Source organism: Cricetulus griseus, chromosome 5 (genome assembly GCF_003668045.3).
Source record: "Cricetulus griseus strain 17A/GY chromosome 5, alternate assembly CriGri-PICRH-1.0, whole genome shotgun sequence".
NCBI lineage: Eukaryota > Metazoa > Chordata > Mammalia > Rodentia > Cricetidae > Cricetulus > Cricetulus griseus.
In genome coordinates this window covers 28,042,186-28,060,693 of record NC_048598.1, presented here as the reverse complement: position 1 = coordinate 28,060,693, position 18,508 = coordinate 28,042,186, and the positions used below count along the sequence as shown (strand labels likewise).

Sequence of the window (18,508 nt, the reverse complement as noted above, 5' to 3'; positions counted from 1 at the left end):
AATTTCTACGTAGTCTCACAGATACTTAATAGATTTGCATGGTCCTAATGACCAACTATGTGTGGTTACTGGCCATTTGTGAATCATCTCTGGAGAAATAATTAAGTCATTCCACTACTGAAACTTTTATTGTAATTTTTACTTACTTATTGAGAATTCCATACATATACACAATGTGTTTTGACAATCTCTACCTCCCATCCAGTCCCTCCAACTCATCCTGAACTTCCCTTCTCCACATCTCCCTTCCAAATTTATGGACTCTCTCTTTTCATTTCTCATTATTACAAAGAGAAATAGGAGTCCAATAGGAGTCACTTTGTAATATTTCCACTCACTTATTATCGAAAAAATACGAATATTGTTTAAGTTATAAATGCCCCTTTCCTGCCCTTTTCCAGACCCTGGTACCAGTATTTGTCCTTTTGTATCTAACCTACTTCATGTAACATTTGTCTAAATTGTAGCATGCATCAACTGGGCATGAGAGATTGAATGTATTATCATATAGATGATGATTTTATTTACCTAACCATTGACATATCAAGATTATATCTAACTTTGGACAACCATGAACAACATTGCTACAAAAACTGGTGGACAAGAGTCTATGACAACCTCCAAGTTCTCTTGGCTATTTATCCACATAGGAGAAAGATGGGCCAGCTCGCATGAGCATGCATGGTAAGTCACACACACACCCCCCCCCACCTCCTCTCACCAGGAGCTTCCTGGCTGCTGCATTTTACATTCCTACTGGTAAAGCACAGAAGTTCCAGGTTTTTTCAGATTTGTCTACAGTTGCTGTCTTGCTTTCTTAATAGCCACCCTACTATTTTATTAACAGTCATCTTATCTACATGAAAATGGTAAGGATTGCATTTTACTCACTACTGATGTTGACAATCTTCCCATGTGCTTATTTGCTATTTGTATGTATATACAAATATGTGCGGATATTTTAGGTGGCTAAATAATTTGCTCATGTTTTTCAAGTGTGAGTGATACATGTACATGTGAGTGTATGCATAGAGAGGCTTATGTAGTAGGTATCTTCCTTTACCACTCTCCACCTTAAGGTTTGACATGGGATTTCTCACTTAGCCTAGAGCTCATCAATTCAGCTAGATGACTGGACTGCTCAGTGGACTCCACCCACCTGTTTCTGCTCCATGTGTGCTGGGGGTACAGATGTGCACAGCTGCACGCAGTATGCTATGTGGGTGCTGGCAATGTGGACGTGGGTTCTCAGCTTATGTTCTATAGACTGAGGCATCTCTCCAGCCTCTGCCCTCTTCTCACTGGGTAGGTGATTTGGTTATTGAATTGGCCATTTCTCAGATGTATAATTCATTCTTTTTTTCTTCTAATTCGTAGAGCTACTGTGTATCTCAATGCATGAACGTTTTAATCTTTAGTGAAGTTTAATTTTTCATTTCTTGTGCTTTTGTTGTTATACCCAAGAAATGACAGTCAAATCCGATGTCATGAACATTTCAGTTTTCTTCTAAGAAGTTCATATTATTCAAACAGAAAGGAAAAGGCAACAAAACAGCTATTAATAGTAAAAGCCACATGGTTGAAGCCAAAGTACATTATTCTGGAAGGAAAAAGGACTAAGCACAAGAGGGAAATACACAAGTTTATTGCCACTGAAAGCTATAAACATGACTCAGATGAGTCTGACAAGAAATAGCATGTTTGATACTAAAGTGTATTTTGATTAGGCCAGATTTGCCTTTTGAAGATTTCTCTGAATTTTTAAAATTCAGTATATTTTTTATGACAGATATTTGTGAATATTTAAAGGACAATGAAAGGGCATCTTATGCTACATTACAAATAATATATTACATAGAATATGTAAATTAATGGATTACATTTTCCTTAGACACTCATTTTCCATCATTATATTATCAAACCAGATACCCCTGTTGTGCTGCACATGTCATCATGAGTCAGTGACTAGGGATCTTTTTCCTTTAGGTTGTCCAACTACAACCATGCAGAAGACACAACACCTTGCAAAAAACAAACAGCATGGAACACTTTTGTTGAAGTATTTGTTGTAGCTCTAAAATATGTTTTTATTTTCCTAACGTATTTGTTTAGAAAGATTAATCCCTTTACCTGGGTTGTTTCTGAAGGCCTCTTTTTTATACCCTAAATGTGACCACAAAGGGAATGCAAATCCCTTTTTCCTGTACCCCAGTTATTACACTAGCAAACATGCCCTATAAAGGAATGGGCTTGCTAACCCCACACTGAACACTGCTGCAGTGCAGGGAAGCAGATTAGGTCACAGGAAAGTGATGGGCATGGCCACATCCAGCGCATGGTTGTAGTTGACCTGTTTTTGCTTTATGCACCAAAATGAAACCTGCTTATAGTTTATACAAAATATATAACAAAGAATAATAATTTAGTGCCTAAAAGAAAGTTACAAAATCTTTTTTAGTGTTTTAGCACAAACACTGTGAATTCTCTGGGAAGTACTTTAAATATGTCTACATAGCTTCACTTTTTCTTACCCTGAGACATTTCTTAAGAAAAATAATTTGGAAACTAGTACATGAAATATCTTTGTAGATATATATTATATAAAGATGAATTGGTTTTATTATCAGCATCATAAGAACCCCAGCTCCCAAATAAACCTTCAATATATGACACATTAAAGAGCAATGAGTTCTCCCTTGCAATGATTACAGCAATTGAAAGTTATATTTTCATATCTGGTATAGGGATGGAAACGTCCAATATTTTTCTTTGTAGTGAGTAATGTGGTTGGTGAAGATTCAGAAAATGGATTGTCCGGTGAGCTTTCTGTACAGGTAACGGGATCCAAAATACGTAGAACCTAAGCCAAAAGAAGTCATGTCAGATGTGCGTAACATGTAGTGTAAAGGTCTTGGGTTTCACTGACACACAACTACCTTCATTTTATTTATGGCACTATCACCAAAAATAACATCTGAATGAATTTGCATTCATCCTTCTGCCAGAACACTATAAGTCAGCAATGATGCCTAGTTATGACATTAACCACCTTTATTTTAGTAACTATGAAACGAATACTCTTTCACATATATCTATAGAAAGAATAAAAACAGAAAAATGAGGTTAATTACACTCTACTTTTAAAATTTAGCTTTTAACCCTTTTATTTTTATGGAACTTAGTTAAATGTTAGATGACAAGCAAAGACAGAAGGATGAATATTGCTTATAAACTTTGCAAGAAAAGACTGGTTTCTAAGTATGGCATATGCTACAACATTATGGGCCTTTTAATCGAAAACTAAAATGCTAAGGGGATTCAACAGGAGACTGAGAGGTGGCAGGAAGTTTAGACTTTAGCCTTCGGATGACAGGGGTGGATTTTCGGCCTTGCAGAGATCCTGCAACACATCATGGAGGAAAGAAATGGGTGGCCATTAAAGCAGACAAAGTCAGAACAGAAACGGTTACTGCATTTATTTCTGAAAGAACAGCTTCTGAAGCAATGGGGCTGGGAGGTCATGAGGCAGGCAAGGAGGAAGGGCAGCCGGTATTGTTACTTGAGGGAATGTGGCAGGGTAAAGACCAGAAGAGCCAGCAGATCTAGACCAGGCCTGGAGCACACCCAACGTTACACAATGAAGCAGAAGGCAGGACGGTGGAGGCTATTCACAGAAACCAAGGCAAGAGAAGTGTTTCGTGAATGAAGGAAAAGCCAGGTACACTGAAGGATACTGACAGCAGCTGAGTACACAGTGACATAAGCTCACGGCAAAGAAACAGTAGGAAAGAACAAACAAGGCTTTGAGTAGTTTACTTTTTAAGCACTAATCCTTTCAGTAAGTAGCTAAGCACCTACTATGTGCAACATCATACCAGTCCATGAGGAAACATATTTTCCGGCCTTTAAGTAGATTTAGAGAGAGATTCACACAATAACATCCTGCTCACAAGAGCTATAGGTGATATGCATACAGAGTACACTGAAAGCTTGGACAATAAGAAAGGTGATAGGAAATCATTTAGGCAGATGGACGAGCAGGCCTAGAAGGAGACGTGAGAAAAGCGGTCTATCTGTGAAATGAGAAGTGAGTAATGCTGCTGGAAGAGGAATGGAACTTGGGAAGTGACTCCTGAGAAGGGGGATGGAAGGAAAGATTATGATGAACCTTCTATGCTCTAGGAAAGAATTCAGTCAGGGAGGCAGGAGTAGGAGCTGCTTGATGACTGTATTGACATTTGTAAGACAACTCTCTGACAACAGAGGACGATGGCTTAGAGGCAAGAGTTAAGGACTCTGAGTAAGTGATGTGTAAGTACAGGTATGTATACATTTTCCAAGACTCCTGGCTGAGATGGAAGGTAGTTTTCTCCTTAGAATAGAGTAGTACCATTAGGAAATTTAAGGGTCAGAGGAGGAATCTGCTCTAAGACTACAAGCTTATAATGTGGAAAACAAATCGAGGCTCTACATTTCAAAACTGCCAATGCCAAATAAGCATAACACACAGCTTTCAATAAGGGGCCAACACAATCTCACAGCTCATCACACTCACGCCACAGCTCAGGAAGAGCAAACAGGTTACCTTTTCAGCCATTTTCTCAGCTGGGGTACTGAAGAAGTCTACTGGTGCTGGAATCTTCTTTTGATTACTGATGCCAACATTTCCCAGAAGATGAGCATGCACAGCCTCTGCCAACTTGTGGTTTGCAAGTGCCAGCCCTGCTGTGCTGTGGGGCTGTGTGTTGGGGAAGTGCGTCTGCTCCCTTCCCCACTGTAAGGAGACCAAGAGTTCCTCCAACAACCTGCACAGAACACATGTGAGCAACGGACACTGATAAAGACAAAATATCAGAAGCAGTACGAGGAAAGAAGTGAGCAACATATTTCAGCAGTCATTTAACATCTCTGCTCAGAGTTCAAGTTTCAGGCTGTCTGGTCACATAGGTTATAGGGCATAAGACACTGGCTGATCTACTGCTACGCTGTTACCTAGAAATCATGAAAACAAGTAGCACAGTTTAATCACATTTGGTTGTTGATGTCTGGATGCTAACTCAATCTCCAATATCTGGAGTTTACTGGTCATATTATATAAACTATTTTCTACATTGTTGGATTTGGTCCACTAATATTCTATAAGGATTTTTACATCCATGTTCATCAACGATAGAAAGTCTACTGGTTGTTGCTTATGTCTCTAGTTTGTTATCCCAATGTTCGCCCCCAAAATGATTTGGAAATTGTTCTCTTTTCTTCTATGCAATAGAAGAACTTGTGTACAATTGTGTTTCTTTCTTCCTTAGATGTTTAATAGCATTCAGTGGATTCATCCATTTAGGCTAGACTTTTCTTCACTCAGTTTTTAACTACAACTTCAATTGCTTTAATGGGTTAGGGCTATTACTTACATCTCAATTTTTGTGATTTATTTTAAAATTATTTGTGTGTGTTAGGTGTGTACATGAGTGCAGGTGCCCGCAGAGCCCAGAAGAGGACGTCAGATCTCCAGGAGCTTAAGTTACAAGTAGTTGTAAGCTGCCCAGCATGGTGCTGAGAACTAAAATCAGGTCCTCTACAAAGACAGCATACATTCTTACCTGCAGAACTATCTCCAGCCCTCCTATACCTGTTTTTAAGTGGCCTCTGGAAATATGTCTTAAGCTTATCTAAATCACTGACTTGATTGGCTAGAGGTATCAATAACATTCCCTTATTATCTTTGCCTGTCTACTCAATCTATTGCGTACAGGCTTTCATCTCCAATACTCAATACTCACTGTCTTTCCTTGGTGGATTGGCTAAAATTTTTTTGTTACTTATTTATTCTTCTCTCCTACAATACCACCTGACTGCAGCCTTCCCTCCCTCCACTCCTCTCAGTTCCACCACCCCCCACCCCCACCCCGCCTTTTCCCAGATCCAATGATCCTCTGTTTCCCTTCAGAAAAGAGCAGGCCTCCCTGTGCTGTCAACTAGACTTGGCACAAACCCTTACATTAAGGCTTAATGGGGCAACCAGGTAGGAGGAAAAGGTCCTAAGGGCAGCCAAAGAGTCAGAGACACACCCACTCCCTCCAAGCTAAACAACCACAGCATGTATGCAGAGGACCTAGCACAGGTGATCGCCACTTCAGGGATACACATATCTTAAGTTTAACTTTTTAAAAAAAGTTTTATCAAAAAATTGTTTTAGTTATTATCATTAGTATTCTTTCTCACTTTTGTATAATTTGGGTTCAATTTGCTTTTGTATTTCTTGTAGTAATAACTTAAATTACTAATAAGACTGCTCTTATTTTGCCAAATAAACCTGCCTTTTTAAAAATATCTCTTTAAAGATAGGATCTTACTACATAGCCCAGACTGGCCTGGAATTCAGGTACTTCTGCCTCAGCCTCCTGAGTGATGGGATTACAGGTATGCACTATCACAGACAGCCTGAAGCAAGCATTTCCCTTGAAACACTCCCTTAATTGCCTCTAACAAATTTCTATACTTTAATATATATTGCTTTACTCTTCTAATTTCCCATATAATTACATAAAAGTACAAAGACTTTTAAGAAACACTGCCAATGTGTTTATTTATTATTATTATTTTTAAAGATTTCAGCCTGTTAGTTCTGGAATGCAAAGATATGCAGACATGATCTAATACTGCAAAACGACTTCAAAAATCTCTCCCGTGGGAGCAACTGATATGTCACTCAGCTTCTACCCAAACTCCACAAAACCACCATAACCATACCCAAGAATTACTTTTAAATGCAGAAACACCCTTCTCACAGATCTAATAATTCTTTTTCCTATTAGGAATGTAAGATACAGCACCATCTTTTCTGTTTTTAGGGCTCCTTCCTTTTAGAGCATATATTTTAAAGTGTGACTTACAGTATATAGTCAGTATGTTAAAAAATGTGGCCACACTGAAACAAACAATCCAACAAAACCTTTCACAACAGGGAACCCTGCTGGAGATGACAGGAAAGTTCAGAATGCGAACAAGAGCCGTACTTCTGGGTAGAGATCATTTCCTGGCGAAACTGCTCCCGTTCACTCAGGAGATCCTGTATGGCACTCTGGGCATCTCGGTTTTGACGCTGTAAAACTACTCTGAAGTTCGTTAATTCGTCCGCCATTACCCTGAAAAAGATGAAATCTCACACACAGTTCCATAGTACCACAGCACTCGGAAGTTAATCTCCTGCCACTCTGTAATTGTCAGTTTCAAAAGCTAACGGCAGGAAGTAAGATGTTTGCACAGGTTACTAAAAACACTTTAACTTGCAGAGCTTCTGAAGCAGTGTCAGTTGAAGAGTTCTTAACTTTTTTATATAGTGACTTTACACCAATGTTATATAGTGAATTTATACCAATGTTACTCTAAATTGATCAGTTTAATATTACAGGTACACTTCTAACAGTAAAAAATTGAAAGGAAAAGAAAAAGTAAATTATTTTTCTCACTACTCAATTGTACTTTCAGAAAAATACTGAAAACTTTCTATAAAACAAAGTAGTCTTCCCCCTGCTAAGCAAGCTCAGTCTCCTTTTACATAGTTTCTTATTTTCCAAAAAAATATTTTAAACATATTTCAATCAAATATGTGGAAAAGTGAATATATGGAATGTGTTTACTAGGAGGAAAAATTTATTATGAAGTTTGCTACACCTTGCTTTATTTTTTCACCATAAGGACCTACCTAGTACTCAACGACTAGAAAAACACCATAGATACACTGCATGAAGAAATACTATTCTATACAACTTATTCACAATCAGAGGTTCTTCACAGCCTGGAGACCTTAGGTATGTTGAGAGAAATCTCCAGATGATTCGTTTTAAATCAGCAGTTACTAAACACATGAAGTTCTGCTGGTGCACATGGTGTTCTGAGCAGTTTACTGTTACCCTGACGTGAGTTAGTTATCTGAGAAGTGGGAACCACAATTGAGAAGATGCTTCCATAAGACTAGCCTATAAACAAACCTGTGGGGGCGTCACACTGTTTCATCACAGCAGGAGAACCCTAAGACAGACAGACAGTGTCTCAAACATGTTCCTATTAATGCAAAAGTTGACTGGAGGAGGGGACAAATGGACAAAGAACCAACAAGATACACAGCAGGATTTCCCAAGGACCAGCACGTTCAGAGGCCTGAACTATATATATAGCCTTGTGGCTTTTTACATGTGTGAGAGTTGCCTCATCATATATGGCATAACATGAAACAATTTAAATGAAACAATTCTCTGTTTATATACGGAGAGAAGGGAGCTGAAAAGCTCTTTGCATGGATAAAAGAGCTATGAGAACAGAGCATGCCGGGAGGAGAACCCTGTCCTAGGAAGTAGAAAGGAGGTTGCTTTCTCCAGGTAGGAGGGGGAGGATTTACACCTGCCTTTTGTGACTGTAACATTCCCATGTTTGATTTTGCAGCTGTGTTTGTTTCCTGTAATAAGAGTCAGTTTTTCAACAAAGGGCACATCTATCACCTCTCTAAGAGACTGTGTGGCCCTCCAGAGGCTGAGTGCTGCACATTAAATGATGTATGAAGCACTCTGACAATCTTCAGTCAGAAATTTCACTATTGTTTTGTTATGAGTCAAAAAAGTGACAGACAGAACAAACAATAGAGAATCTAATACTATTTACAACAGAAAAAGACCTGCTTGCGAGGAATTTGCTTCTCCACACATCACACTGTATTGACATCCGTTCCAGCTGTTCAGAAAGCTGGGCTGTGTTTCGACCTAGTGCTTCGTTTTCTAAGATGAGCTGGTTCTTCTCCCGGGCTAGACGTTCAAAGTGATACTGTGGGTCATCTCCAACAGAAGCCACCAGCAACTTTTTTAACTCACGATTTATCTAGGATGAAAGAAGACAACCAGACAAAAAGCTTGAGAAATGGCACTGATTTGATTGTAACAAAATTATGTCCTTTGTAGCCTATTTTTTTTGTCTTATAATTATTCCTTAGAAGCCTGTTCATTTTCTAATGAGAGACAGAAACAGGGTAGATACAAATTGGTGAGGGGTGGGGAGAGGAGGAACTGAGAGGAATAGAGGGAGGGGAAACTATAATCAGGATATATTATGCAAAAAAAGAAATCTATTTCCAATAAAAGGAGAAAATTAAGAAAAGAAAAATACCATTAACCTATACAGATAATTATGCAGTTATATCTAGCAAAAATACTTGGAACAAATTCTTCAAACAAGGACTGCTAATTTGTCAATGGCAAAGATTGACTTGGTCAGTTATGAATGTAACCGACTTCTACAACCTAGAGGTGGTCTTATTTAAAGCTCCTCACCCCTCCACTTCCACCATGTCTAGAGTCTGAGTTCTTAACACAGATTCTTTTTAGAAAGAGGCCCTTCGGCAGAATGAGAAATTAAAGAGGAAGCATTTTAGAGAAACGACAACCCATGATAAATGACGTTTCTCAGGAAACGCACTTTCCTAGCACAGAATTAAAAGGTCCAGAGGTAAAGATTGGAGCTCACTGAAGCTATGAGCTGTGCTTACCTCTGTCTGTACTCGGAGTTGGTTTGAAAGGCCTTCTTTGTCCTGAAGTAGCCGCCTTTCAGAATTCTTGAGTTTTTCTAAAACCTTCTTTGCCTCTGAGAGTTCCTTCCTGGGGTCTGTAACTACCTCTGGCTGAGGGTGGACTTCTTCTCGGTGATAGCCTAGAGACTTAAGCTTTGCATTTTTGCTGGGGATGTCATGAGTGATGGCAGCTTTGGGGACAAATATCCTCACAGCGTCCACTTCCACTGCTTTTTCAGTAAGAATCTTTCCGAGCTGGAGCACTCCTGGGCTGTCGGAGGGAACTTTCTTACGTGGACTCTGAAGGACATGCTGATTTACAGGCTGCACTTCAGAGGTGACTTCAACAGACTTAGGGGGCTCCTCTGTTTCCATTCCATCTCCTGCTCCTCTGATTGGGGTCGAAGTGAGGATGCCTAAGGAGGAAGTCAAGCCAAGGACAATTTACCAAAGACATGATAAGAAGATGCTATGACTATTTGTTACATAGCAGTTCCCTCCAAACTGAAATACTCCGTTCTACAGGGAAGCTCCATAAGCCAGAAGGGAAGCAACTCAAAACAGCTTGGGAAGCCCCTGAAAATGACCAGACTCACTAGGCCCCTCCATTCCAATAGTAAACCATAAAGGTAATTCAGAGTCCCTCTCAGAGGAGCCAAGCCAAGACAAGAGACCAGAGCAGCTGCCTTAAAAAAGCAGAAACCAGCCAGGCTGCCTGCAAGAGGCTTACAACAACCGAGGGATCTGGAAAAACACTCTCCAACCTGTTGACCTGCCTACAGGCTTCGTGTGCAGTGTGCTCCAGGTTCCCCGCTTTGGGGAGCTGTCACCTGTGCTGGGGTGTGGCCTTTGGTGATGCAGCTGTCTTTGAGTCATTTCTGTTCCTGTAAGTAAGCCCAATAAAACTGACTGGTTACCAAGAAGGGCTATGGTAGTGTCCTTCTTGGCCTGTCATGGGCTTCCTATTTGGAGTAAGTAGGTGTGTGTTACATCTTTCCATGAAAAGTCTTGCCAAACTACACTGCTTTGCCCTCTGTTCTAAGGTATCAACTGCAAAGGGAATGGAAAGAAAATTGCAGAGTAATTTCTAAAACATCATGGGTCAATGAAAGATGAATAAAGACTTATGTGCTTAAAATTTCCCTAAGTAAATGACTCCTTTCTTAGTAGAAAATTTGTTTGACTTCTATTTTGTAATATAATCCAAGAAAAACAACTTTCTTCTATTGATTTCTATATTGAGATTTTTGAAATGGAAATAGTAACAGCCAGGCCATAGGGTGGTGATGAGCAGGAATGTAATAAAATCAACTCCTGATGCATTATTGATACTCAATGATGTTAAATATAACAATATATCAGCTATCTATGTCCCTCACTAGAGCTTCATCTGTATTCATGCTTTACACAGGGACAGAGAAGAGCATTGTGTATGTTACACTGGAAAACTGCTTAGGAAAAGCATCTTATTCTTACACCTAAAGGGTAAAAATTAAACTAGTGAAACTGTTTGGGCTGTGAGACTAAACTCTTAAGCCTCACTTTTATCATCTTTACATTATCTTTCTGGGGTCATATGCCCTGTGTGGTTTTTCAATTTATTTTACATGCATTATGATTCTAGTAAAATGCCTTGTATGCTCTATTCAATAGATACATGGATAACAATAAATTCATAATATACAGCAAGGACAAAAGAACATACTAGTCAGTAGCAATGGCTATAATGATGAACTGCAAGAGGTCACACACAACATAGTACTAGGCAAGTAAAAAAGGCCAGATGTTTTGTGAGACAGTGTGGACCACTGTGCTTAAGATGCTATCTAGTATAGAAATAGGGTACACACACACACACACACACACACACACACACACACACACACACACACACACACACACACCCTAAGGCATGCACACATGTGATAACATGGGTGCTGGGACTTAGCAGTAGAGCACATGCTTAATAAAAGTGATGTATGAATGAGCAGTGTTTTGACTACACAACTTTTGAATTTTTTTTTAAATAAACTTCCAGTTAGATGTAATAGTGTATACCTATCATCCCAGCATTTGGAATCTGAGGCCAGGGCAGTTAGTTTGAAGCCAGCCAAGGCTGATAGTAAGAGCCTGTCTCAAACAAAAAGAAAGAAAGAAACAAAGAAAGAAACAAAGAGAGAAAGAAAGAAATTAAAAAGCAGTGACAATACATATGAGGCTTGGGCTAGATCCCCAGAAGTACAAAATACAGCAAAACAACAACAAAAACCCAAAAACCCAAAATCAAAACAAACAACCACAGAAGAAATAAATATATAGCACAGGACTTAGGGGTCTAGTGAAGATCTGAATTGTCAAACAGCCTTTCAAAAGTCACTATACTAGCCAGCATCAGTAGGTCTATTTCCTGTATTTTTCCATTTGCTTGGCTTTTGCATGTTGCAAACAGCACATGTAAGAATACACGTGAGGCACTGAGAATGGCGGTGGACACAGTAAGCGTTCATTAAGTGTTCTTTTATTTTGGTTATCGTTCTTTTATGAAATCTAATAAACTTTGGCTACTGACAATGTGGAGAAGGAAAGTCTACTTAATATCACTACACATGATTCTGACTTTCATTCTCTTATACTAGGGTTAAAATTACACCACTGGAATATAAGACATTTCATTTCATAGATTTGTTGTTCTCTTTTGTATCTATCAATGTACTGGGACTTGAGCTACATCAAACAAAAGAAGGCATTTGGGGGGCGTAAATTGTATTCTATCTCACAAAATATTTCATATTAGGATAAAATCATGCCATTTTAATATGTGATACAAACTGAAACACCCTCATGGCTTTGGAACTAATTTTTGAAGTGATAAACAAAGGAAGATTTCAGAAAGTGAGACCGGGGTTTGGTATTAAAGGATGTTGGAAAACAGCAGTACTTTACAAGGAGAATGTACACAACCCTTTAAAAAGAAAGACCCACTGGTGTATGAATGTATGTAGACACGGCCTTACTGTGTAGCTTAAGCTGGTCCTGAAGCTAGTATGTAGCCCAGGCCAACCTCTACCTGGAGTTCTTCCTGCCTCCACCTCTTGGAACAGCACCGTGGGTGACTTGTTTTCACATTCTTGAAATTTGGTTTTAGGTTTGTCCAATTTTATCAATGTATTTCATTTTGTTAATTGTCTTGTTTCTAGCATAGAATATAGAATCATATATTAACTGTAAGCTAGCAAAAATAATAAATTTACCACTAAGGTCACACCTTTCCAGCCCACTGAGGTTGGCCAATAAGAAGCAGGTGTGATACTTTGGTTATTAAATACTGTTATGTAAAGGAAAAATTTAAGTAAAGGAAGTTCAAACAATAGGGATTTAAGGACATATAAAAAATTTGTTAAAAGGCAAAGAAGCAATGTATATTTGACAGATAATTTTTTTCAAACAAAGCATTCAAAATTCCAGTTAAGAATTTCAACCAACTTTCAACTCCAATTTACTCTTAACTTTAAACTGTTCTACTTACTTACGAACTCATGACTATCATAAACAACTCATCGGATCTTGTTATCATGAAGCTGAGCAGACAAGAGCCAGGGCTTTGCATTTTCTTACCTTTCATATTTTCTTACCATTCTATTTTTCCCAGTGACACACATAGAAACCTTTATTACATATGTACTAGGCCATGCAGGGCACATTCATGAGAAGTTACATCCTTCAAGTTCTCAGACAAAAACCTGTGGCACCAACTCTATAATTACGAATAATGATGAATAAAGCAAAGCCTCAATCTTTGTTCTCCATTCCTTGAAGGGAAGCACCAGCATCCCTGTATGATTGCCTCCCTTACACCTGTAATCATGCATTAATCAACCTAAACAGATTTAAGGTTTATGTTTTTTTCACACTGGCTTTCCAGGGACTGATGAAATGTGAAAAAAAAAAAAAAACAGCAAAATCACTAGTCTAACATTCTATATAGGGACTGGCAAACTTTTTCTGTAAAAGGCCAGAGATGATATATTTTAGGCTTCTGGGATGATGATGGAAAACTGAAGACAGTCTCCAGGTACTTACATGAGAAGACAAAGCCAAATTTTTAATGATGAAAGAAACTTTGGTAAAGCAGATGAGAAAAACAGAATTCATTTTTATTCAGGATAATAATTGATTTACATGGGATTCAGTTACTGTTTATACTCATTAAATGGCCATAATTTACCAATTTTTGTTTTAGATTATGGAAGGAAAGAGCAAGGTTTAGAGGACATCACTGAACAAATACTTCCGTTATTAATGACAGTGTAAATCTATGAGGACAGTACTTCAAGTACTTCTGAGCCAAGATAATACTAAGTTCCATGGCAGTTTGTGGTACAATCTGAGGCCAGTCATGAACATCACCTCCTTCTGTCACTTGGAGCTTGGGGAATGCTGTAAGTACTATAGTATTTCAGAAAAATCTGTTTCTCTTCCAAAGTAGATTATTGGAAGCTACTTCAGTTACAGATATCTCTTACCATCTCTTCTCAACAACTAAAGAAATATGTTTGGTATAAAAAAGAAAAGTAAGTAAGTGCTTAGTTAATGAAGTCAAAAACTTGGTTTCCCCCTCTACACTAAATCACTAATTCTTACTTCCATTATATTCTAGTCTGACAGACTCAGGAACACACATAAATTAAAACAATAGAATAGTTAAACGATGGGGAATGTACTGTGTGTGTTCATCTTATTGACTGTTGAATAAAGTACTGTTTGACCAATGAGGCAGCAAGTTAGATGGGACTAGGAGTCAAAGAGGATTCTGGGAAATGCAGTAGAGAAGTGGTGATCCAAGCAGGAAGTGACATAGCAAGGAGACTCATATTTAAGCAAGGACAAACAGGAAGTGGTCCCTTTCCCCCTCCACTCTTCCTCCAGATTGGCAATGTGATCCACCGGCAATTGAGGACACCAATGGAAGTCGTCCGATAAGTCTTATAAAATATATAGATTTATGATAATTAAGACAGAGTTAGCAGATGAGAAATTCTAGTCATTGGCCAAGCAGCATTTGTACCTAATATAAGTCTCTGTATTATTTTGTCCATCCACGTGGCAGGCAGAACTCCCAAGTAGCTGGAATTACAAGACTGGGCCACCAGGCCAAGCTTTAATGTTCTTTTAAATGTCACCATTATCACCTAGTAAAGTTTACTTATTACATTGGAAAAATACGCTATAGACAATCAGGTTGATGTTTATGACGGGTGATAGCTAGACCTTTCCTCTATAGACTCTGGATAAATAGTTGCCTGGTCAAATGTGTGCTTGTACTCATGCATGATGTATGTCCTCAGGAGTTTCACAGTACACACCAGTGCTCTAACATCACTGGGAAGCGCTATAGCCAGTTCAACCCAGCATTTCCAAACCCATTTGCTCACAGAATCATTTTTACCCAATCTTTATGACACTATAGAATTAAAGTCAGATAATGTTTTAGGATTTGCAACTATTTAAATGTCTAAGAACTTACGATCTGGTTACTAAACTGTAACAGCTACATTTTAAATGTAGAAAAGTCTATAATTTTAATTAAATTGTTTATTTTAGGTTTGCTTTTGAGATGACCCCTAGTAATAGCAATCCACCCCTCCTGCGATGGCAGTGCTGGTCACATGTTTGGTATACTAAGCAATCAAATTTCTCTCCTGAGGCAGTTAAAGGAAACCCAGACAACCGACAACATCAAATATAGGCATTCCTTTTCTTGGGCCATGAAGCACAAACATCTTTTTCACTAACAGCAGTTACATTATAGTAAGAATAGAACAAACAGTTGTATTACCTGCCTTACTCAAGATAAAATGAAATGACATGAAGATGCTTTTTTTTTTTTTCTGAAACAGGGTTTCTCTGTATAGCTTTGGAGCCTATCCTGGCTAATATCAATATTTTTAAACCTTCTGCCACTTCTGCTCTCAGAACTTCAATGACTGATTACTTAATAGAAACAATTTACATATCTGTCACTATCCTAGATCACATTTCTTGTAATTCAGACTCTACAGTCCACTCCCATTTACATATAGGTGAGAGTCAAAGCATATCCCTAAGTAAACTCCTGAATTAGTATGCTCTGGGCCAGCAACAGTTCTCTAAAAGGGAACGTCATAGGAAGGAGATTTCTAGAGGGTGAAATAGGAGGAAACAGGAGGCAAAGATCATGCTAATAGACAACTGCATCTAATTTATTGGTACAGCAACAGGTTGCCTTGCTGGAAGACTTGTATAGAATTAGAATAAGCAGGTGGGAGACTGGTGAAAGTTATAGACTGGGAATGAATGGCGAATAAGAGAAATTTAATGATAGTATTGTTAAAGCAACTAATACACTTGGCCAAAAGCAAAAACTAAATGCGGTATTGCAATTACTTATTAAACTTTGCTGTGAAAGGCTCCTGGGTAATGACAATAATTTTTATTGTTTGTAACAAAGATTGGAGTTAAAAGCATTTTCACCGGGCGTTGGTGGCACATGCCTTTAATCTCAGCACTCGGGAGGCAGAGGCAGGTGGATCTCTGTGAGTTCGAGGCCAGCCTGGTCTCCAGAGCGAGTGCCAGGATAGGCTCCAAAGCTACACAGAGAAACCCTGTCTCGAAAAACCAAAATAATAATATATATATATATATATATATATATTATATATATATATATATATATGTATATATATATATTATTGATATTGGGGGCTAGAGAGATGGCTCAGTGGTTAAGAGCACTTGTTGCTGTTTCAGAAGACCAGGGTTGCTGTTTCAGAAGACCAGGGTTTGATTTTCAACACCCACAAGATGGCTTACAATCATCTATAACTCCAGTTCTAGGGAATCTGGTGCCCCCACCACCACCTCTTTTGGGCTCTGTGTACCAAGGACACTTGTGGTGCACATATATCCACACAGGTAAAACACTCATACATATCCATTTTAAAAAGACATGTAAAAGACAAAACAGGGAGGGGACTGAAGAAGAGACAAGATACAAGTAGAGCAGCACTGTACGAGGATTTTCTTTAACGCTGGAAATGTAACAGTGAAGTGGCACATTTGTTATTGCGAAGCTTGGTCTGCAGATAGTTTGTAATTTTAAAAATGTTAATTTAAATCCCCACTTCCGGAGATGTGGCTACTACATTAGACACAATGTATGCTGTAGAGCTACAATGTATGCTGAAAATAAAACTGGCATCATGAAAGTCATGGAAGAATTTCAAAAGATGGAGAATGATCAATGGCGGATTAAACATTACAGAGGCAAAGCAGAGTGGGACTCAAAAGTCACTACTTTATACACCAAGCACTATGGGTAGAACAGGACCCCCAGATTTTTGTTATGTTAAAGGTCTAGCCCCTGTGTGACCAATTTTTGGAAATAGCTAATATAAACCCAGTTAGGAATCAGTGTCAATGACATAAAGAGACCTCAAACACAAATAATTCTCAAGGAATTTGTGCGACTTAGTAACCTGTCTAAAGAATCCCTTCAAATCATGATAAATTTCATGTTCTTAAAAAAATAAAAAGGCCAGGCATGTCTTCAATCCCAGCACTTGGGAGGGGCAGGTGGATCTCTGTGAGTTCCAGGATAGCTAGGGCTACACAGAGAAACTCTGTCTCACTGCCCCCTGTCCGCCCTGAAAAAACCTCCAAACCCAAAATTGTCAAAACAGGAACACTTACCTTTGGTTTCCAAGGTCTTAATGGTAGCCATTTTTGGTTTTTGTAGCTAACGAAAATGCACTCCAAGACTTTCACCAAAGACCTAGAAATGTATACATATTAAAGAATTAAACCAATATATTCAGTAAGTGCCTCTACTTTAAAAGTCATATTTTAATTGTCTCTGCCTTTAGTACTCACACATTTAGAAACGGAGCCACTCCTCATTATCTCCTTTTGACAGGCGGTCCTTTATATCTACTAATACTGGAAAATCGGGCATAGGTTTATGTATTCTTCTCTAGAAGAATACTGTGGAGTACGTGACGAGTGTCTTCACCACACGTCCTCAGAGATGTAATACTGTTCCTAGCATTACATACGACTAAGAACAGGGTCTAACTTCCCCCAACACCACAAATCCTCGCTCTGAAAACATATCCCAAGACCCCTCCCAAGAGCAAACCGAGATCAAAAATGTCAGAAACTTCTCTGGGAAGATGCGATGCAGAACAGCGAGTGTGGCAGTCTAGAAACACCGGGTGACGGTGTGGGGAGCCTGAGTTTAAAGGGGGCTGGGGGTGGGGTGGGAGCATCAGGACTGTCACCCTCATCCCGGAGGAGGAGGAGGAGGAGGAGGAGGAGGAGGAGGAGGAGGAGGAGGAGGAGGAGGAGGAGGAGGAGGAGGATCCCAAGCTTGTTCCTGTCAGCATCGCCTTTAACCCCAGCACGAACGGCCGCCGAGCTCCAACCCATCTCCCCGCCGCGCCTGTCCCACCGGCTGGCCCCGGGACTCACCTCTGATGCCCCTATCTCAGTGTCCACCGCGCCGGCTCTCCCCTCGCTCAGCAGCCGGCTAACTTGTCAACTCCTCCTGCCTTTGGGAGGAGCCGATCCGCCCAGGCCTTCCGGACACCTAGCGACTGGCTCGCTCCAATCACTTCCTATTACTCAGGGTCTCGTTTCCGGAATGCTCTTCTCTTGACCAACAGTCCGTGCTGTCTTTAAAAGTGTAGAAACACAGAGTCGGCCATGTGTCGGCTCAACAAGTGAAAAGCAGAAAGATGTATACTTAAGAAGAAAAAAAAAAAGTAGTAATATATAAAGCGAGCTGTATATAGGCTTAAACTTCCGGGTCACTAGCCACCAAACGGAAGTGGATTTGTTGGGGGGGGAAGTAGTGGCGTCGCGTTGCCCCGGGCGATGAGGTAAAGGGTGAGTCTTTGCCAGAATGGGAGGGGCCTG

General features: G+C 39.4%; 1 protein-coding gene across 4 annotated transcripts; it reads right to left on the bottom strand.

Moving 5' to 3' along the window:
* Positions 1-1,623: 1,623 nt before the first annotated feature.
* Positions 1,624-18,383, bottom strand: Blzf1 (basic leucine zipper nuclear factor 1). Of its 4 annotated transcripts, none has more exons than XM_027417155.2 (8): positions 18,062-18,379; positions 17,465-17,632; positions 17,285-17,366; positions 9,536-9,972; positions 8,672-8,871; positions 7,017-7,145; positions 4,586-4,805; positions 1,624-2,860 (listed from the first exon to the last, which is right to left on the bottom strand). In XM_027417155.2, exons 3-8 carry the CDS (start codon positions 17,313-17,315, stop codon positions 2,675-2,677), a joined length of 1,203 nt encoding a protein of 400 aa, XP_027272956.1. In that variant the 5' UTR covers positions 17,316-17,366; positions 17,465-17,632; positions 18,062-18,379; the 3' UTR covers positions 1,624-2,674. The 4 variants fall into 4 exon arrangements, with proteins under 4 accessions (XP_027272956.1, XP_027272955.1, XP_027272954.1 ...); XM_027417154.2 differs by having other exon boundaries at positions 17,465-17,530; XM_027417153.2 differs by lacking the exon at positions 17,465-17,632.
* Positions 18,384-18,508: the final 125 nt, after the last annotated feature.